Below are 20284 nucleotides of genomic sequence, written 5' to 3' on the forward strand. Positions count from 1 at the left end.
TTACTTAAAAAAACAAAACAAGGAGCGCCTGGGTGGCTCAGTCTACCCAGCGTCTACCTTCAGCTCAGGTCATGATCCCAGGGTCCTGGGATTGAGCCTGGCATCCATCGGGCTTCCTGCCCAGTAGGGAGTCTGCTTCTCCCTCTCCCTTTGCCCCTTCCGCCTCTTGTGTGTGTGTGCACGCACGAGTGCTTGCTCTCTCTCAAAAAAAAAAAAAAAAAAAAAAAAAAAAAAAAAAAAAAGACAAAAACAAACAAAACACTATAAAAACAGGTGGCAAAAGAACCAATTTGGCCCATAGGGTGAAATTTGAGGAACTGGCCTAGAGACCTTTAATACATGTTGCCTGACAGACTGATCCTCTGCAAATGTTAAGCATGGTTGCATTCAACACTGAAACATAAAACTCTTCTGAAGTAATTCACACACAGCAGATTTTATTTAAGATATATGGATTTAAGTAAGCACTTATACACTGAAACTTGCATTCCAGAACCCTTACCCAATACCCCATCAGGTTCTAATCACAGACTCAGCATTTAGCACTCCGACAAAGCTCCTGAAAAGGTTACTGAACCTCTCTGAGCACAGTCTCCTCATCCCATAACTTAAGAATAGTAAACATGTCTATTCCAGAGAGCTGCTAGAAGAATCATCTAGGTAATTAAAGAGTTTTGGCACAGTGTCTAACACATAATTGTTCAATAAATGTATTAGCGAGAAGTATTTAACAGTTAGCACAGAGCAGTCAATACCTGTTATCAGTCAGAAGATCTTCAGTCACTTTTTTCCCTATAAATTTGTGTCTGTTCCCCATCTTGAAGTTGAGTGTTTTCCGAAGACGTCTTTGTCTACGGGAACAGTAGCCCCTGAAAGAAAAAAGAACAATTAATTCAGGCAAGCTGATAGTACTTTCAATAGCAGATTCTATAATGAAGTAGGTCAAAGGTTTGAGGTGTTCTACTTAAGGTTACCACAGACACTACACATCATCTTGCAAACATTTAGTGATCTAAAACCTTCAGGATGGTATGACTGGTGTCATCGGAAACATTTCAAACCTAATCGAATGTGTCAGACATCATGACTGGGGTGAACTTTGGAGGGAAGGGTTTGTGATTAGAAGAACCAAAGGGGGTCTTCTGAGATGCTGGTAATGTCTGCTGGTTACAGGCTATGAAAAAGTCATCTCTTTCTGTATACTTCTCTGAATATAAATTACACTGCAACAGAATAGTTAAAAAAAAAAAAATCCTTCAATAAAAAAGTATTTTTTTAAAAAAGGAAAGGGAACAGGGGCACCTAGGTGGCTCAGGCAGTTAAGTGTCCAATTCTCGATCTCGGCTCAGATCTTGTGAGTTCAAGGCCCACACTGGGCTCTATGTTCAGTGTGGAGCCTAACTTAAAAAGAAAAAAGGGAGGGGCGCCTGGGTGGCACAGCGGTTAAGCGTCTGCCTTCGGCTCAGGGCGTGATCCCGGCGTTGTGGGATCGAGCCCCCACATCAGGCTCCTCTGCTGTGAGCCTGCTTCTTCCTCTCCCACTCCCCCTGTGTGTTCCCTCTCTCGCTGGCTGTCTCTATCTCTCTCGAATAAATAAATAAAATCTTTAAAAAAAAAAAAAAAAAGAAAAAAGGGAACAGATAAAATAAAAGAGCAGGAAGCTGATTACTGTAATAATGTGAGTGATGGATTCACTGTAATATCATCTCTACATCTGTTATTGAAAATTTCCTTAATAATTAAAAAAAAAACACCCTCAAGTTATAACAGTCTCCAATTTAAACTTTTTCGTAGCTTCCCATCACGCCTACATTAACACCTGAACGAGTTACCCTGGCTTACAGGACCCTACCCATTCTGGCCCCACTAATTTCTCCATCTTCTACCACTCCCCACCTTGCTCACGTCACCCCAGTGCTGTGGACCATTTATGACATGGCTCACTCCTTAGAATCTGCAGAGTGTTTTGTTCAGTAGCACTTTTAAAAGTCCGGTAGCCACGGGCGCCTGGGTGGCTCAGTCAGTTGAGCTTCTGCCTTAGGCTGAGGTCATGATCCCAGGCTCCTGGGATCCAGCCCCACACTGGGCTCTACTCAGCTGGGAATCTGCTTCTCCCTCTCCCCCTGCCGCTCCCCCGCAAAGCCTGTATCTTCAATATAAACTGGTTGGCTATTTCTGCTTTCAAAGTACTGGATTATACATCAGGAATCTATTCTATTTTTAAGAGTCATATTAAATATGTTTTCTAACTTGAAGGCTATTACAAAGTTTACCAATAAGTTATAATGATATCATAGAAATTCCCCTTATACGGGGCACCCGGCTGGCTCAGTTGGTGGAGCATGTGGCTCTTGAACTCGGGGTTGTGAGTTCAAGCCCCACATTGGACATAAAGCTTACTTTAAAATAAATAAAGAAATAACTGAAAAACTTTGCATTTAACCAAGATGCTGACAATATGGTTAAGTTTAAAAAAATTATTACCATAACTGCTTGCTATTTTCAGCAGAAGCCTCCAATGTATCTGCAATATTGTGAGGCAAAATGGATTTAAAAAGTTGGCTCCTTTTATTCAGTCAAATTTTAAATTCAAAAAGTACATTTTGAGGACTCAGTGTAAGTTCAGAGTCAGACTTTCCAAGTATACTTTCTGGCAGAGCAAAATAAGTAGGATATTAACAAAAGCAAACCAAGCCTGAAAATTCTGCAATAATTTCCATACTTCTTACACAGGATACTAACCTATACCTCTGAAAATCTCCATGCCGTAAACCATGCTGCTGCTGGGATTCCTTAATAATCTGAAGAACTAGAGCCAAGATTAAGGAAAAGCTTACAACGGTAAGAATCCAAATAAATCAAAACATATTCCCATTAGTCTATATTTGTATCAAACCATAGCACATTAAACATTTCTGAAATGCTTAGTACATTAACTACTGAAATCTCTCGTATTCTTTTTCAATAGGTATCTTGTCATAGGACTGGGCAAAGCAAATAGAAAAACTGATGGCCTGAACTGTTACTTCCAAACTAAAAAAGGAGGGCGTTATTCGCCATTGAGGATTACTGAAATCCAACAGCTTAAATAAAGTTGCTGGATTCTAACTATTGATTATAACTGGGGTAGTTCCCACTGATTTACACCTGGACCCAGTATTCTACTCATTCAAGCAGATTCAGGTTATAAATGACGTGTACTACTCCTCCATTTGCATAACTTCCTATATCTGCCAAATCTAACTTTCCTTAACAGCTGTGATGCTGCATGAGCCTGTGGTTAGCACATGCCAACCAAACTAGGCCACAGCTTGCATAAAAATATTAGTGTTTCTTTTAAAGAAAAAGCCCTGACCAAACTCTCCATTTTAAGAATCTTAAAATATTTTAAGATTATGTACCAAACTTTAGGAGGTCCAGTGACCTTTATTTACAATTTTAGTTCTCTTTTAAAGTTTCCTCAATGCTCCTTTACAGACTTATGTTAAAATACTGAACACACAAAAGGACTATTTCAACAACTAAAAGGAATAAGAAGCTATAAGGTTAGTAAAAAATCAAGGCATTCTAGTATCGATTTGGAACTAGACCACCAGTTCAAAAAGTAAAACTCCAATCCCCTGAAAACTACATTAAGAAGTCAAGCTAAATGTGTTATTTCAGGGGTGCCTGGGTGGATCAGCGTCAAGCGTCTGCCTTCAGCTCAGGTCATGATTCCAGGGTCCTGGGATCGAGCCCTATATCAGGCTCCCTGCTCGGCAGGAAGCCTGCTTCTTCCCCTCCCACTCCCCCTGCTTGTGTTCCCTCTCTCGCTGGCTGTCTTTCTCTGTCAAATAAATAAATAAAATCTTAAAAAAAAATAAATAAATGTGTTATTTCAGAAATTCACTTACATTTTCTCTGTTATTCATTTCACAAAAGCCACAAACTAGTGTCTCAGGCACTCAGTTGTGAAACACTCTGATGAAAACTACAGACCCATTCCACCAGATCAACTAAATTCTCTCAACAAGATAAAATGCCTACAGGCCTATTAAGAAAGTTATACAAGAGATGTTAAGGTACGTTTATATTCAAAATGGGCAACAAGCTCTTCCTCGGAGCAATCATCTTTGCCTCCACTGAGAGAGCATCAAACTGTAATTTTTACTATCCATTCTCCGACGGCTGTCGAACAAAAGTAAGCTAAAACGTCAATACTGCAGTTTCCTCTCTTCAGTTCAGGGACTCAAGATGCTAAGACAGCAGGTCACTGGGGTGGCCACAGTGTCATCCCCGTCACCAGCCCTCCAAACGGGCAACTGCGGGGGAACTGCAGAAATATGCCTAGTATCCCTGTGGCCCTTGAGAGAAAAGAACGTTCCCCAGCCTGGAAAGCGAATGAAAAGCGACAAAAGACCGGTCGAAATACAGACCCTGTAACTCTTGAGTGCCAGAAAGTAAAGGCAAGAGAAACTGCAACCCTCAGCCTCTCCTGCCCGGGAGTGCCGGACCCGCCGCCTCTCCCGCCCCCGGCCCTGCATATCGACACGTAGTCATTGCGAGTTAGGCCCGATTACTCTAGGATACTCTCCAAACTCAGGCTATCCCCGAATTCTTTGTTTGCCTTCGATCCAGCTGAAGGCCGTTCGTTTTCCTTATTTTCCTCTCCTCCGGCACCGCGTCCACCGCCGCTACCGCCGCCGCCACCTCCACTGCCGCCGCCGCCGCCGCCGCCGCCACCGGGAACCTGTTTCTCGGCAGCCATCTTGCCCCAGCGCCGCAGAGGCAGACGGGATAGAGGAGGCGGGACGACGGAGGCGGAAGAGAGCGAGACCTGCCTCGACGGCCTGACGGGATAGTGGCGGACTCCGCCGCCGACGGCCCGGCCAGCAGGCACGAGCCACTTGGAGCGCGCCTGGGCGTGGTCTCGGGTTCCTGAGTCGTGGCGGGCGGGGCTGAGGGTTTGCTCACTCGGGGAGACCAGAGTTATTGAGATCTTTTCCGGGCAACCCTTCCTCTGGTCCACCGAGGGCAGAAGACTCGGAGATGCCTCCTCCCTCCACTTCCTGCATCCCTGCACGGGAGATCCGTCTCATTTCCTAAGCGCAGAGGGTGGGGGCGGTTGGCTAAGGATTTTGGGTTTTGGGGTGTCTACCTCCCTGGAAACTGGGGAAATGTGGTTCCCATGCTACCCGAATGAAGCACTCCACCTGTGAGGGAATCGCCTCTGTGCTCTCCTCTGGGACCCACCCTGAGAAAGACATGGCCAGAGGGAGCGCTGGCGGGGTCAGGGGTCAGCAAGCGGAGACTCGGTGTAAGAACTTCTGGGACTGCTGGGGACCTATGTCTTCGGACTTTGGAGCGAGCAGTCCAACAGTTCAGGACGGAGAACTGTGGAGGCGAGGGAGACTCAATTGCTCTGTAATATGGCACCGTGAGCTCTGGAGACTGAGTCCTGCTTCTCCAATCCTGGCTCCACTCTTACTGGTTGGGAGATGTTAGGCAAAGAACACAGTCTCGCTCTAAACCTTTTCCCTACTTTGTGAAATGAGGATGACTAACTAAGACAGTTTTTATGAAGATGAAATGAGGCAATTCAGGGGCACCAGGGTGGCTCAGGAGTTAAGTGTCTGCCTTCCTTTCAGGTCATGATCTCAGGGTCCTGGGATCTGCCAGGGTTGGAGATGGGCTCTCTGCTCAGCGGGGAGTCCGCTTCGCCCTCTCCCTCTGTCCCTCTCCCTGCTCATGGGTGCACATGCTGTCTCTCAAATAAAGAAATAAAATCTTTTAAAGAAGAGAAATGATGCAATTTAAAGTCTCTACTCAGTATCACTAATCATTAGGGAAATGCAAATCAAAGCCACAATGAATTACCATACCCATTAGGATGATTACTATTTTTTAAAATTTTTGGATGGTTACTATTTTTTTAAAAGATTTTATTTATTTATTTATTTGAGAGAGAGAGAGTGCGCCCACAAGTAGGGATAGGGGCAGAGGGAGAGAGAGAAGCAGACTCCCTACTGAGCAGAGAACCTGTCTGTGACCCCAGCCAATCCCAGGACCCTGAGATCACGCTGAGCAGAAGTCAGACTCTCCACCAAATGAGCTACCCAGCGCCCCTGGATGGTTACTATTTAAATAATAATAATAATAACAACAACAACAATATGTATTGGTGAGGATATGGAGAAATCAGAACCTTGGTGTGCTTTTGGTGCAAGTGTAAAATGGTGCAGCCACTGTGAAAAACGCTATGACCATTCTTTGGAAAATTGAAGAATTATGATTTGATCTAGCCATTCCATTTCTGGGTGTATATCCGCAAGAATTGAAAGCAGGGTCTCCAAGAGGTATTTGTACATTCGCATTCATAGAAGCATTATTCACAATAACCAACAGATGGAAGCAACCCAGTGGTCCTCAAGGGATAAACAGAAAGTGGTATGACCATACAATAGAATAATATTAAGCCTTAAAAAGGAAGGAAATTCTGACACAAGCTCCAACATGGCTGGAGCTTGAAAATATTGTGCAAAATGAAGTAACCCCGTCACAAAAAGACTAATATGGTATGATTCCATTTATATGAGGTATCTACTGTAGTCAGATTCATAGAAAGTACAATGGTGGCTACCAGGAGCTGGAGACAGGAGAAATGGGGAGTGATTGTTTAACAGACAGAGTTTCAATTTTGCAGGATTAAAGAGCCCTGGAGATTGGTTACACAACAATATGAATATACCTTTTTGGGGGGAATTTATTTTCAGAGAGAAAGCGTGCAAGCAGGGGGAGGGGCAGAGGGAGAGGGAAAGAGAGAGAATCTCTAGCAGACTCCCTGCTGAGTGTGGAGCTGGAAACGAGGCTCTATCCCACGACCCAGAAATCATGACCTGAGCCAAAACCAAGAGTTGAACACTCAACCAACTGAGCCTCCCAGGTGCCCTTGCATATACTTAATATTACTGAATCGTACACTTTAAAATGTCCGAGATGGTAAATTGTATGTTTTGTGTATTTCACCACAATGAAAAATAAATCTTGAATAGGTCTCAAGGCACCTGGCTGGCTCACTCAGTGGAGTGTGAGACTCTTGATCTCAGAGTTGTGGGTTCGAGCCCCATGTTGGATGTAGAGATAACTAAAAAAAATAAAATAAAATAGCTCTTTGCTCAGCAGGGAGCCTGCTTCTCCCTCTACCTGCTCTTCCCCCTGCTTGTGCTCTCTCTCTCTCTGACAAATAAATAAAATCTTTAAAATATAAACAAATAAAGTAAAATCTTTAAGAAAAATAATAAGTCTCCCAAACGTTCATCAACAAATAAGTGGATAAATAGAATTGGTATAACCATACAATGGAATATTATTTGGCCATAAAAAGCAATGAAGTACTAATACATGCCTCAGAGCAGATGAATCCTGAAAATATTATGCTAAGTGAATAAAGCTGCTCAAAGGACCACATATTGTGTTATTCCATTTATAGGAAATGTCCAGCGACACCTGGCTGGCTCATTTGGTAGAGCAACTGACTCTTGATCTCAAGGTCATGGGTTTGAGCCCCATGCTGGGTGTAGAGATTACTTAAATAAGTAAATAAACTTTAAAAAAGTAAAATAAAATCTTAAGAAAATAAAATAAAATAATATATATGAAATGTCCAGAACAGGTAAATCCATAGAGACAGAAAGTGGTTGCCTGGGGCTGGGGGTGTGGGTGGAGATTGGGGATCTATGGCTAAAGGGCAGGAGTTTTTTGGGGAAGAACATCCTAAAATTCATTGCGGTGATAGCTGCATAACTCGGCGACTATATTAAAAACCAAATGCACCCTTTCATGGGGTAAATTGTATGATATGGGGATTATATTTCACTAAAGATTTTTTTTTTAACAAGTAAGTCAGATGGTGTCAGTCCTGTAGTCAAAACTCTGCAGTGGTTCCTCCTTTCACTCAGACTAGAAGCCATGTTCCTTGCAATGGAAAGAGCCCTGCATGTCATGCCTGTCACCTCCTCTCCTGGCAATCTCCTTCCTATTCATCAACTCAAGCCATAGGAGCTTCCAAATTTAGGGAGACAGGCACACTCCTGCTTTGCAGTCTCTGCACTGACTGCTCTCTCTGGAATGCTCTTCCCCTAGATATCTGCTACTCTACATTCCTCATCTCCTTCAAATCTTTGTTCAAATAGCACTTTCCTAATGAGGTTTGTCTGGCCACTTTGTTATTTTATTTTATTTTATTTTATTTTATTTTATTTTATTTTATTTTATTTTATTTTATTATTTTATTTTAGTAGGCTCAATGCCCAGCATGGAGCCTGGTGTAGGGCTTGAACTCACTACCCTGATATTAAGACCTGAGCTGAAATCAAGTGTCAGATGCTCAACTGACTGAGCCACCCCAGTGCCTCTGGCCACTGTATTTTAAATTGCACCATCACCATCACCACGGTTCTCCCAATTCCTTCACCCTGATCTATTTTTCCTGCAAGTACTTATCAATTTGTAATAGGTTAATAACTTATTTGAGTTATGTTTAAAGGAAGAAGAGTAGGGCTTCAGGGCTGAAATCCTGGGGTGGGGGTGGAGAGGAACAAGAATGTTCCACACTGGGCAGGGAACAGAGCAGGGAAAGGTGAAGCAGAGATCGAGCTACAGTGGCAGAAGGTGGTGATTTTCAGACCCAGTGAACCAGGAGTGGGGATGTGGGCCATTCTATAGAAACAGCAATGATTCCTAGTCACAAGCGTTTGATGCTTAATATGTCAAAATTAGAAACAATTATTTCAGTTTTATTGCAACCTAGACATCCTCCTGGCCACGCAGGAAAATGCTCCCGGTGTATGGAACTCTGCTATTTTGTATTTCCTTAATGTTTTCCCTTTTTGGATCTCTGACTAGGGGAAGGAGACAGGAATTTGATTCACTGAGATTCGACTAACTGGCTTCAGGCCACGTATCTCATTCCATGCTCACTAGAGCCCTCCCAGAAGGTACTCTGATCCCACAGTACTGAAGAAACTGAGGCCCAGCGCCAAGGACAGAGACTGGCACACAGAAGAGGCGCGCGGAGCACGCGGCAGTGCCGTCCCCCTCGCCAGGGATGGAAAGCCTTGGTCCCTCCGTCCACCTCCGCGTCTTGTCACCTCCCCGCCACCCCTGAGGGGCCGCCCGGAAATCTTCCGAGGACGCCCCCAAGCCAGCGCCGAGAGGCCCGGCGCTCCGGCCAGGCTGCGGGAGAGGTATGCGTGGTCCCAGGCGGGCACTCCCGGCTCCGCGGCGCACACGGAGGTCGGTCCCTCCACCGCTCCCGCCTTCCTCCGGGATGTCAGTTCGCCGCTCAGCGAGGCACAGAGCGGCTCTGGGTGCTGGGGCGCGTCGAGGACGCGGGCGGGCGGGCGGGGGAGCAGGCACCAGCGCCGGGCCCTGTCCCTGGGGTGGGCCACCCCACAGCTTCCCCCCGCGCGGCCGGCTGCCACGGGGCCCATCCCACCCCTCCGGCTGCTCGCTCCTCCCCCTGACCCCAGCGCACCCCCACCTCCCGCCCCAGCCAGGCGAGGCTCGCTCCGCCCGCGGCTCCGGCGACTCGCGCTGGGCGCAGCAGCGGCTGGAGCCGCGGGAGCTGCGCGCTCGCCAGAGCCCAGACGGCGCCAGGAGCCCGGGCAGCGTCGGGTTCGGGGGCGCCATGAATGGCTCGGGTGGCCCCGGGGCCGAGGACGCGAGTGAGGCGGGCGGCAGGGACAGCTGGCAGCCCGAGGCCGTTATCGTGCCCATGCTATTCGCGCTCATCTTCTTGGTGGGCACCGTGGGCAACGCACTGGTACTGGCCGTGCTGCTGCGCAGCGGCCAGGCGGTCAGCACCACCAATCTGTTCATCCTCAACCTGGGCGTGGCCGACCTGTGTTTCATCGTGTGCTGCGTGCCCTTCCAGGCCACGATCTACACCCTGGACGGCTGGGTGTTCGGCTCGCTGCTCTGCAAGGCCGTGCACTTCCTCATCTTCCTCACCATGTACGCCAGCAGCTTCACGCTGGCCGCCGTCTCCCTGGACAGGTGAGCCTGAGCCCTGGCGGCCCCCGGGGTCAGGCACCCAGGTGGGGGCCGGAGAAGAGAGCGAGACTGGAGGCTCAAGGAGGGGCGCACGGAGAGTAGAAAAGGACACTAAGAAGGCAAAGGGAGCGGGAGAGAGTGAAAGACAAGCTGGAGTGGAGAAGGAAAGAGGGGAATAAGAATAGGGGACGGCGATGTCCTCCGTTAGGTGCGACCTCGCGGCTCCACGCGGCAGACCTCAGCTCTCCAGCGCCGCCGGCGCCTGATAAAGCGCGCCGTTTCCAGGCACATTGAGGGTTTTGCGTGCTTCACCTCGCTTGAGCTCAGTGCCCTTGTAAAGGTGGGACGGGAGGGATTACTGTGCCCAATTTACAGATGAGATGGACCTCAGAAGTGACTTGTTCAGAGTCTCCCATCCAGTAATCGTGTGCGTGGAGCCAATGGTCTGTCTCCTGGTGTCAAACTCAGGCGCCTCCACCTCGGTAGCCTCGAAGCCACGGTTTGCTCGGTGCAGTGGTCCGGACTGCGGAATCTGGGTCCTTCGCCAGGGCCCACACCAAAGTTCAAGCGAACACGCCCGAGGGTCCCTAGACCCAACCCCTGCCACCCCTCCCCCTACCTCCAGGCCCAGAGAGAGGAGAGCTCGGGAGGATCTTCTCTATCCTCCCCGCTGGAGCTTGGAAGGACACCTGGATGATTGCTGGGGAGAAAATCTGGGTTGACTCCAGTATCTCCCCGGACCCCTCTATCCCCACATCCTCTTGACATCCCCTGGACAGGCAGGGAGGTGAAGCCACCTCCCCCATATACCTCCCAGTTCCACTGAGCTCGGAGTGTGTCGGGAGCGCTGGTGGGACCCATAGAGGGTTGGCTTCTCTAAAGAATTCCCTCGCGGGTGCCTCGCGGTGTCTCCAGGCTGTCTGCTAGAGCCTCAAGGCGCCTGGGTCCTACCTCTCCGGGCACCGTCACTGGTGGGTAATCACAGCCTCCCGGAACCCCAAACCCGGGCCAACCTTGGGGTGCCTTCCCGGGTGGAGTGTGACTGTGGTCATAGTCCCAAGAAGAGCAGATGAGTGGCCTACACCCGCGCCTTTCCCGCTGCCGGGTCCCGCCCCACATCTCAAAGCAGCTGAGAAGGTGTGGGCTGCTGCCGGCGAGTGCGCTGCGACCGTGCGCTAGGGGACCTTCCTCGAGAGAGGGTGAGGGGTTCGAGGTGTAAGGGTCTGGCCCTACCCCCGCGAATCCACCTGTTCACCCGTCTCCCTTCCCGGCCTGACCCACAGGTATCTGGCCATCCGCTATCCGCTGCACTCCCGCGAGCTGCGCACGCCTCGCAACGCGCTGGCTGCCATCGGGCTCATCTGGGGGCTATCTCTGCTCTTCTCCGGGCCCTACCTGAGTTACTACCGCCAGTCGCAGTTGGCCAACCTGACTGTGTGCCACCCGGCGTGGAGCGCGCCTCGTCGCCGCGCCATGGACCTCTGCACCTTTGTCTTCAGCTACCTGCTGCCCATGCTGGTGCTCGGCCTGACCTACGCGCGCACCCTGCGCTACCTCTGGCGCGCCGTTGACCCGGTGGCCGCCGGCTCCAGCGCCCGGCGCGCCAAGCGCAAGGTGACGCGCATGATCATCATCGTGGCTGCGCTCTTCTGCCTCTGTTGGATGCCTCACCACGCGCTTATCCTCTGCGTGTGGTTTGGCCGCTTCCCGCTTACGCCTGCCACCTACGCGCTGCGCATCCTCTCACACCTGGTCTCCTACGCCAACTCCTGTGTCAACCCCATCGTCTACGCGCTGGTCTCCAAGCACTTCCGCAAGGGCTTCCGCAAGATCTGCACGGGTCTGCTGCGCCGTGCCCCACGGAGAGCCTCAGGCCGCGTGTGCATCGCGGCGCCCGGCACCCGCGGCAGCAGCGTGCTGGAGCGCGAGTCCACCGACCTGACGCACGTGAGCGAGGCGGCCGGGACCTCCGCCCCTGTGCTGGCGACTCTCAGCAGCCCGGCCTTGAGCCTGGTACCCGGCGCGTCCCGGCGGGACCAAAATGCCCCCAGCGGCATCCCGACAGTTAACGCGACCTGAGGACACTTAGCGAGTATGCTTTGGTGTTAAAGGATTGGAGTCAGAGGTCGGGGGATCGGGAGGGAATTTCATCGGTTAATAAACTACGCAAACCTTTTCACGTGCAATCACGCGCTGTGTCTCGCCATGTCTCATGGTTACGAGGCTCCGTGGTCTGAAGCCTCTGGGACTTCGCAGGGGAGCTCTGGGTGAATGGGTGCAGGGTGGTTTGGTGATCCACAGGGAAAGAGGGCGGTCCGCACCGAAGGCAGCCACGTTAAAGTCCCCGCAGAAATCCGAGACGGGAAAGAGCAGGACGACCAAGGCGCTCTGCTGTGGCCATCCAGAGGCGCCCGGTATATACAGATCCGCGAACCAGTAGCTACCTCTGCGTGCGACAAAGGCAGGCAGAGTGTTCAAGCGCGCTTGATAAGTGGGTCGATGGCTAGGCGCAGACATTATGTGTGTTCCTAGTAACGTTCCTGCGCCAGCGAGGCGCAGGTCCCTCCCTGCTCCCAGCTCTCTGGGGCCCCTTCTGAGTGTCTGCAGCCCAATCTATGCCCACCCACTTTCAGCCTTGGGGTTTCCTTCCCTCGCTACAGGTGTGCTACCGCTGTGGGGGTCAGGTCTCCATTTCTGTGGGGCTAGGAAAGTCGTCCTCCAGGGCACCCAGGAACGGTTCTAAGGCACCGCTGGGCTGGAGCACGCTGAGAATCCGGTGCTGGAGCCGGAACGTTACAGGGCTTTGCTCATGAGCTAGCCTCTACCCTGCCCCGGGTTTGCCCCACTCCTGGCGCTCTTGAGCCTTTCAAGGCTTTTTACATGGAATCAGTTCAGTGTTTGAGGAGAGGCAGGAAAACTCTCAAGGGCTTACGGGTCTCACGATGTTGAGCGCAGGGCACTCTGGCAAGGGCTTGAGTATTTAACCAGGCAGGCACCCACTGCAGAAACACATGGAAGGCCTGTGGCATCTGCACAGACTGGAAGCATCAAGTTGGGAAAGGTGTGTGTGTTGTGGTGGTGGTGGTGGGGGGGGAGTCTGTGCTTGCCCGGTCCCCTTGGCAGTCTCTGAATGGGGCAACTGATTCCAGGTGGTGGAAATGGAGCGGGGCAGGGAAGCCTAGGCAGGTGCAGGGTGGGCGGGGCTGGGTCCTGTGCTTTGTCTTCAGGTGTTTGCGGAACCCCAGGCGGGATGTCTGCTCCAAGGCCCCCGGAGCCCTTGCATAGAGCACCTGCTTCTAGCTGCCCAGTCAGCCAGAGAAGCAACAGAAACAGTGTGGTCTCTGTGGCTCCATCCAGCCTTCCATGCAGCCACTGATGATGGCCCTGCAGCTCCGGCTGCTCCATTTGGCCTTCCTCGGGCTGGGCACCACCGGGCCCTTGGTCCAGGGGCGTGGCTTTCACTTGCCAACCGTTGGTAGGTAGAGTGTACAGTCCTTAAGCTTTAGGATTTGGACCCCAGGGCACCCACCCAAATGACCTTGACCTCCATCCTTCAGCCTGGCCATCCTTCTTTGACTTCACCCGGCGCCAGGAGGTTCAGGAAACCATCCAGATTCCGAAAAATGGGAGTGCGCCCCTGCTCATGGATGTGCAGGTGTTCGTGTCCAACGTATTTAACGTGGTAAGTGTCCTCTGGCCATGGAGGGAGCAGGGCCCAGGTGCTGAGCTGGGGATGGGCCAGGACAGCCCCAGCCAGTGGTGGGTGCTCCTGCCTTCTTGTGTCCCGTAGCGCCCGCCCCCAGGTGACACACTGCCCCCTTCCTCAGGACATCCTGCGGTACACAGTGTCCTCCACGCTGCTCCTTCGGCTGGTAAGCACCCGGGGGCGGGGAAGGTGGGATGGGAGAAACTTCTCTTCATCCAGCTCAGAAGTACCAGCCTTCGTCAAACTGCCAAGTGGCTTGTATATATATGGGAGCGGGAGGCTTAGTGGCTTCTTTGTGTCCCCAGTCCTGGCTGGACACTCGCCTGGCCTGGAACACAAGTGTCCGCCCACAGCATGCAGTCACACTGCCCTGGGACTCACTCTGGACTCCGGGACTCACTATTCAGGAGGCGTAAGTGAGGCGAGAGTTTTTGTGCCGGGAGGCCCTCCTTAGTGACTGTCCCCCTCCCTGGTGGCCCTACCAGACCACAGGCACACCCCACTGCCTCGTGTCCTCCTCACCCTTCCGGAACCTGGATGGCAGTGGAGGGCAGCTGGGCTAGGCTGCGGTCTCCCCCACCTCCCCCTTCTGAGAAGCAACCGAGCCTCCAGCTGTGCTGTCTCCTCCCACCAACAGGCTCTGGGTGGACTGGCAGGACCAGAGCCCGCGGGCCCGAGTGGACTCCAACGGCCACGTCGACCTGTATTTGGCCCTCACCACGGAGACCAACTGTGACTTTGAGCTCCTCCACTTCCCCAGGGACCAGAGCGACTGCAACCTCAGCTTCTACGCTCTCAGCAATACGGGTAGGGTAGTGACCCGACAGGAGCTGGGGGGTGGTGGGGAGAGGAGGGGAAGCCTCCGGCCTCCAGCAGACATACTAGTCCACCCCAGGCTTAGGGGAGCTGAAGAGAACCTGGAGCAGAGTGTGCTTCTCAGGTGCACCTCCCACTCAAACGGCGGCCCACCTCCTGGCTCGCCCCCGCCCCAGGCTGCAGCCCCCCACGCTCCCCCGCGGCTGCAGAGAATGTGGGGTGCTGCCCAGCCCATGCCCAGAGCGTGTTCACCTCCCGCGCTGCCCCAGCCACCATCAGAAGTCTCCACGAGCCCTGGATGCCGGCTAGTCCCTGCCGCGTACTCCCAAGAGAGAGTCAGGGCCAGGGGCACCTCCTTCCTACTTCCCGCCCCCCCTGCCCCTTCAGTGCTAGAGCTGGAGTTCCGGGCCCGCGTGGTGAACGAGATCGTGAGTGTCAAGAGGGAATACGTAGTGCAGGCTTTGAAGACCCAAGTCCCACCCCAGCAACTGGTGCCCTGTTTCCAGGTGACGGTGAGTCAGGACGTGGCTGAAGGAGGGCTGATGGGGCGTGAAGCTTGCGGTGGGAGGCCACGCTGCCACTTCCAGCTGCCCAGCCCGCGCACCCTCCCACAGAGCCCGACTTCCTCCCTTCCAGTTGCGCCTGCAGAACACCGCGCTGAAGGCCATCATAGCTCTGCTGGTCCCCGGGGAGACGCTGCTGCTGGCTGACCTGTGCGGGGGGCTACTGCCCCTCCGGGCCACCGAGCGCATCGCCTACAAGGTGACCCTGCTGCTGGGCTACCTTGTCTTCCACTCCTCCCTGGTGCAGGCCCTGCCCAGCTCCTCCTCCTGCAACCCGCTGCTCAGTGAGTTGTGCGCCCCTCCTCTGGGCCCGGGGCGGGGGGAGCGCTGCTCAGCTCCCGGCACGAGGGGTGCAGGCTGGCCCTGACCTCCCGAACCCACCCCGTCCCCAGTTTACCACTTCACCGTGCTGCTGCTGTTGCTCGTCGTCAGCACCACGGAGACCGTGCTGCTGGCCGCGCTGCTGGCCCGGGGAGACCTCAGGGCCGAGAACAGCCTCAGCCCAGCCCCGAGAAGGGAGCGGCAAGATCGTGGGGACCCGGGGCCACATCCTGAAGGTGGGCAGGGGCCCCTTCCTGGAGCGGGGGGTAGAGGGAGGAATAAGGCTAAGAGCAGGTCCGATCAGGGCAGAGCTGGCAGGCTGCCCACTTCAGGCTAAGGCCAGGGGGCACTAGGCTAGTCGGGGGCTCCCTGCATTCACTCTGCTCGTTCCAGTGCCCCTGGGCTCCACCGTGTCTGTCCTTGGCAGATGCAGGGATGGCGCAGGGAGCAAGGGTAGCTTCCCTAAGGGCCCAGGTGACTTCAGACTCCCTGAGATAAGCCTATGCCCCTTGGAGCCTCTCTACAAGGGTGCTTCTTCAGCTCGACACGGTCTGGAATGGGCCAGACCCCAACATTCATTGGTTATAAATCTAAGCAAGGAGAGCTACAGGTTGACAGCCCCCGGGGGTCACCCTCCTGTTCTGGGCCAGCATGTTGGGTGAGCCCTGAAAAACTGCCTGTCTCTTCCCCCACCAGAAGTTCCCAGAGTGAAGGGGTCAAGGAGGAGCTGGGCTGAGGCCGCTGACCGCATCTTCTTCCTGGTGTATGTGGTGGGGGTAGTGTGTAGCCAATTCTTCTTCGTTGGATTCTGGATGTGGGCGACGTGCAAGTCTCACCCAGCCCCTGGCAAGGCCATACCCCACGGCGGGGCAGCCCAGGCTGTAACAGGGCCGGCTGGGCCCGAGGCTGCACGGGGAGGGCCATGACAGGGTCTCTGGAGAGAGGAGGAGGGAGGACGTTCTCTTCCCCAAGCCTGGAGGATCCCAGGCCACCCTGAGCTCTCCCTTCTGATAGCAGGCAAGCAGAGCGTGAAATAAACCCATCACCCCGGTGCCGTGCGCCTGCGCCTCAAGGGTCTGTCTTCGCTGAGCTCAGCTATCCGCTCTTGTGCTAAGTAGGTGGAGCCAACACTTCGCGCTCAACTCCCACTATGCCCCTGAACTTGTCACCACCATTGTGCACCAGTCATCTGGTCCCCATTTCTGCAACTACTGCTGCTCGGCCTTGGGCCTGGGGACACTGGGCACCAGGAGACAGGGGCCTGAGTCAGGCCACACAGGGTGGCTGGAGCTTCTCGGAACTTCTACAGTGTGCTGGACCCCAGAGGGTGCGGGGAGAGGGCACTCCTGCTCCAGCCACGTGGGGGATGATGAGAGGTAGAACACGCCTGATTTTCAGGACCGTGGGTGATGGGGAATACATTTTCTGCACTAAATCCATGAGCGGGACAATCCTGCTTGCTTTTTCTCCATGCCCGCTGGCTGCTCTATGGCCTGCCCCTCTGGGCCCTACCCACGTTTCTGGGCTGGAGGGGGCGTTCTCCACCCCCAGTTCTGAACTGGGCTGGAGGCGGGCTGTTTGCCCTCCCACTCGTATACACGAGGGAGCTGTGGGCTCAGGCCCTTTGTCTTTCTTCTCTGTCCTTTCCTGTCTGGAAGCCAACATGTGGCCCATGCAGGCTCAGGGTCAGGAGACCTAAGGCGGGAAGGAACCCCAGTATTCTGGCAGAGTGCTGGTCTGGGGGCTCCAGGAAGAAATGCAGATCAGGACTCAAGGGCTCGGGGACAGGGCTCCGGGCTGGAGAAGGGATGGAAAAAGGTCCCTGTCCCAAAGGATGTCAAACTCACCAGGCCCAGAGGCAAGGTAACACTGATTTATCTGTGCAATAACATGGCTGATCTGGCAGACCCAGGCGGGGACAGCAGCAGGCTCAGGCGGATGTGTCAAAGAGCCGATCGATCATGTCGCCCACCTGTTCCACGCGGTACTTGATGTACTTCTCCGGGTTCTTGGTGAAGGGCACGCTGCCATACCTGACCAGGCGCTGAGGTCAGGGGCAGGCTAGCAGCCCCCCGGCTCCACCTCAGCCTAGGGCACTCCCGACAGGGTGCCCCTGAGTGACGGCCCTGTCTGGCCCCACAGCAAAGCCCAGGACACTGGCCCTGCCACCCACACCCACACGCCCGTCCGTGTTTTCTTCAAGAGGAACAGAGCAGAGACCCAGCAGGGGAAGTGAGGGGCACAGGGCTGGGGAGGTGGAGACAGAGGGCTCACCTGTGCAGAAAGGCCCCGTAGGTCTCCCTGACAATGTTTTTCTGAGCTTGGCGAATCTTGTCTCTCTGCTCCATGTCAGGAATAGCCCAGGCCTTCTGGATCTTGCATAATTCTTCAAGGCCATCATTGAAACCCTGGCCACCAAAAATAGGTGGATATAGAAGTGACCCAAAGACAAAGACTCTGGGCCCGTGTCCCTGCAACAGCAGCAGGGAGCAGTGGAGGGGAGAGGAGCCCAACTCACCTTGAACCGCTCCTTGATCATCTGCCGCTCCTTGTCCCTCAGCTGGGGGGGGGGGGCGAGAAAGGGCAGAGAAAGTGTTCCTCAGAGCAGAACCGCCCGGCCACTGGCTCCTTCCCCCCAAACACCTGAGCCCAGCCCTTCCTCCTGCTGCCCTGATGGCCACAAGCATCCTTCGCTCATCCCAGCGGGATGCTTGTCCATTTTTTCTCAGAGACGTGACGAAAAGTATCACATCTGCTAGACACCCCTTCCCAGCCCAGGCCTTCCGCCCACCTTGACTCCTGGTTGGAACACAGGTAGATTCTTCTCGGAGATGTAGTCAGTCACCTTTAACCAGCTGCCAGGTGGGGAGAAAAGCAGAAGGCAGAGGAGGGACAGCCTCAGGGACAGGCTGGTTTGTTTTGTTTTTTAAATCTCTTCATCTACTAGGGGAGGGGAAAGTTGGCAATCGATCAGGGTCACAACTAAGCAGAGCACAACTGAGATTTTTCCTTGGGAAAAGAAAATGTTCAAGCTGGTGGCTTTTAAAATTAAGAAGAGGAAACGGAATTCAATAAATTGAACAAATACTAGCAGCTACATCTCACGTCGATCTCCTGGAGAATAAAGCCGGAGAAGCAGATGAGAAAGAAAGGAGGGAGTAGAGGACAGACAAAGCAGGGAGGACGGAGACCACTCCCAGAAAGAAACACACAAAGGGAGACACACAAGCCAAGGAGAAACGAGGATGAGGGGCAATGGGAGCACTGCAGAGCAAGGCCCAGCAAGTCCAAGTGCTCCTGCAACCTTGCTCTTCGCTTGGCCTCACGTTCCCACACTTCTGTCAGACAGCCTTGGCACCCCAGCCTCCGGAGAGGCTGGCAACAGCAGCCCCTAGCAGCTGGTGGTGGAGGGTGGGGGCTTCCCTTTCTGCCTTGTCAGTGTGGTTAAACAGCCAGGGGAGCACTGGGCCTACAGGGGAGCACTTCCCCGTTACTGACCCCACTCTGACTGAAGCTCGGGCAGGAAGAGTGATGGATACGAGTGTGGGGGTGACGGGGAGGACGCGGCGGGGGCCCACCTGCGCTGGTAGGTCTGGATCTGCTGCTCAATGTGCTCCCGGTAGGAGCGCTCAGCAGTCTTCTGGGTCACGGCCACCAGCTGGATCAGCTCAGACCTGGGGGGGGTAGGGAGGCAGCAGAGGAGGACCGAACTGGCTCTGGGGGCCCAAAGGTTGCTGGTCTCCGCAACAGCACCGTGGGGCCTGCCCTACACGGCCCCAGGTCCTGGGACTCCAAGGGGTAAAGCGCTGCCCTCCCCGCCTGGCCAGGCAGAGGGCACAGGCAGGCCCGGGAGGGCGGACGGGCGGGGGCAGGTGGGAGCCACTCACTTCTCCAGGGCCTTGAGGATGTAGTTGTAGTTGTTGTGCAGGAAGATGGCGCTCAGGGCCGGGTCCTCGTACACCTTGGACTTGCTCAGGAGGTTGAGCTGCAGGTTGCCCAGGACCTTACCTGCACAGGGAGGGTGCGGCTACATCCACGGGCAGTCTGACCAAAACGACCCAATCCCTGGCCTGCGAACCAACTCCAAGCCCTGTCCTTGTCCCTCCTGACTCCGGACTCCACACGTCTCAGGAGCCCTCTGCCCAGCCCCGCTCAGCCCCTAAACCGGAAGTTAGGTCACAATGTCCAAGGTCAGGAGTAGACCAAAAGTAGCAGGAGAGCACAAAGGAAGGAGGGAAAAGGCAGGGAGCTGGGCGCTGGGGGCGGCACTCACAGATGTACGTGCTCAGCAGACGCTTGCTGAACTCTGAGCTGTAGCTGGTGGCGGAGGAACTGGTCTCTGGGAGGAGAGAAGGCCTGTTACTGCAGCTGGGGAAGCAGCCAGGACCCTCTCTGGCCTTCCCTCAGCCCCAGGAGCAGCTGCGGAAACCCTGGGGGGGCCCCTGAGCCTTCCTCAGGCAGCCTGGACGCAGAGGCGCTCAGGCGGTGGGGGTGGGGGGCTGTGTGCCGAGCTGCCGGGCTCCCTCCCGCCTGCTGCAGGGAGCACTCTCTCAGCCCTTTCCTGGAAGCCAGGGGGCTTGTGGTGACGGCTGGCCAGGTTAACGAGCTGGCCCGTGTTCAGCAGGAAGGCAGGCAGGACAGGAGTGGGAAGCCTGCCCCCCCCAGCCCGACTCATGCTGGGTGCTATCTACGACAAGGCCCACTTATCCCATTTGTGAACAGCAGGGTCTTAGAGTGGGCTCCCCACGGCCTCTCCCCCTTCTCCCCAACTTCCCACAACCTCCTCTACCAGCCCCCTCTGAACAAGCGGGAGGCCCCGGCGGGGGGGGGGGAGCGGCGGGGTATC

The 20284-nt window shown here is 54.0% G+C and overlaps 4 protein-coding genes across 12 annotated transcripts in view; 2 read left to right on the top strand and 2 right to left on the bottom strand.

The window, feature by feature from the left end:
* Nucleotides 1-4774, bottom strand: part of SRP68 (signal recognition particle 68) — a 31385-nt gene extending 26611 nt beyond the window's left edge. Inside the window, exons 1-3 of one of the 2 annotated variants that reach the window (XM_034640274.1) lie at nt 4570-4774; nt 2743-2809; nt 756-869 (exon numbers count right to left, since the gene is read on the bottom strand). In XM_034640274.1, coding sequence (XP_034496165.1) covers nt 756-869; nt 2743-2809; nt 4570-4747 — 359 coding nt within the window. In that variant the 5' untranslated portion in view covers nt 4748-4774. The remainder of the gene's footprint in view (nt 1-755; nt 870-2742; nt 2810-4569) is intronic. The other variant, XM_019800350.2, reaches the window with a different exon arrangement.
* A 4767-nt stretch (nt 4775-9541) lies between these two features.
* On the top strand, nt 9542-12471 carry GALR2 (galanin receptor 2). Its single transcript, XM_002919890.4, has 2 exons — nt 9542-10035; nt 11316-12471. Exons 1-2 carry the CDS (start codon nt 9668-9670, stop codon nt 12109-12111), a joined length of 1164 nt encoding a protein of 387 aa, XP_002919936.4. The 5' UTR covers nt 9542-9667; the 3' UTR covers nt 12112-12471.
* Nucleotides 12472-13410: 939 nt separating this feature from the next.
* On the top strand, nt 13411-16704 carry ZACN (zinc activated ion channel). Its single transcript, XM_002919891.4, has 9 exons — nt 13411-13507; nt 13590-13714; nt 13860-13904; nt 14044-14150; nt 14376-14545; nt 14942-15066; nt 15191-15401; nt 15510-15674; nt 16135-16704. The coding sequence occupies exons 1-9, from the start codon at nt 13411-13413 to the stop codon at nt 16362-16364; spliced, it is 1275 nt and encodes a 424-aa protein (XP_002919937.3). The 3' UTR covers nt 16365-16704.
* A 586-nt stretch (nt 16705-17290) lies between these two features.
* Nucleotides 17291-20284, bottom strand: part of EXOC7 (exocyst complex component 7) — a 16681-nt gene continuing 13687 nt past the window's right edge. For all 8 annotated transcript variants that reach the window (XM_002919863.4, XM_019800354.2, XM_002919861.4 and 5 more), the window contains 7 exons: nt 19712-19777; nt 19326-19446; nt 19017-19112; nt 18230-18293; nt 17957-17998; nt 17713-17846; nt 17291-17471 (listed from right to left, as the gene is read on the bottom strand). In XM_002919863.4, the coding sequence (XP_002919909.1) occupies nt 17369-17471; nt 17713-17846; nt 17957-17998; nt 18230-18293; nt 19017-19112; nt 19326-19446; nt 19712-19777 (626 nt within the window). In that variant the 3' untranslated portion in view covers nt 17291-17368. The remainder of the gene's footprint in view (nt 17472-17712; nt 17847-17956; nt 17999-18229; nt 18294-19016; nt 19113-19325; nt 19447-19711; nt 19778-20284) is intronic.

Source organism: Ailuropoda melanoleuca, chromosome 13 (genome assembly GCF_002007445.2).
Source record: "Ailuropoda melanoleuca isolate Jingjing chromosome 13, ASM200744v2, whole genome shotgun sequence".
Lineage (NCBI taxonomy): Eukaryota > Metazoa > Chordata > Mammalia > Carnivora > Ursidae > Ailuropoda > Ailuropoda melanoleuca.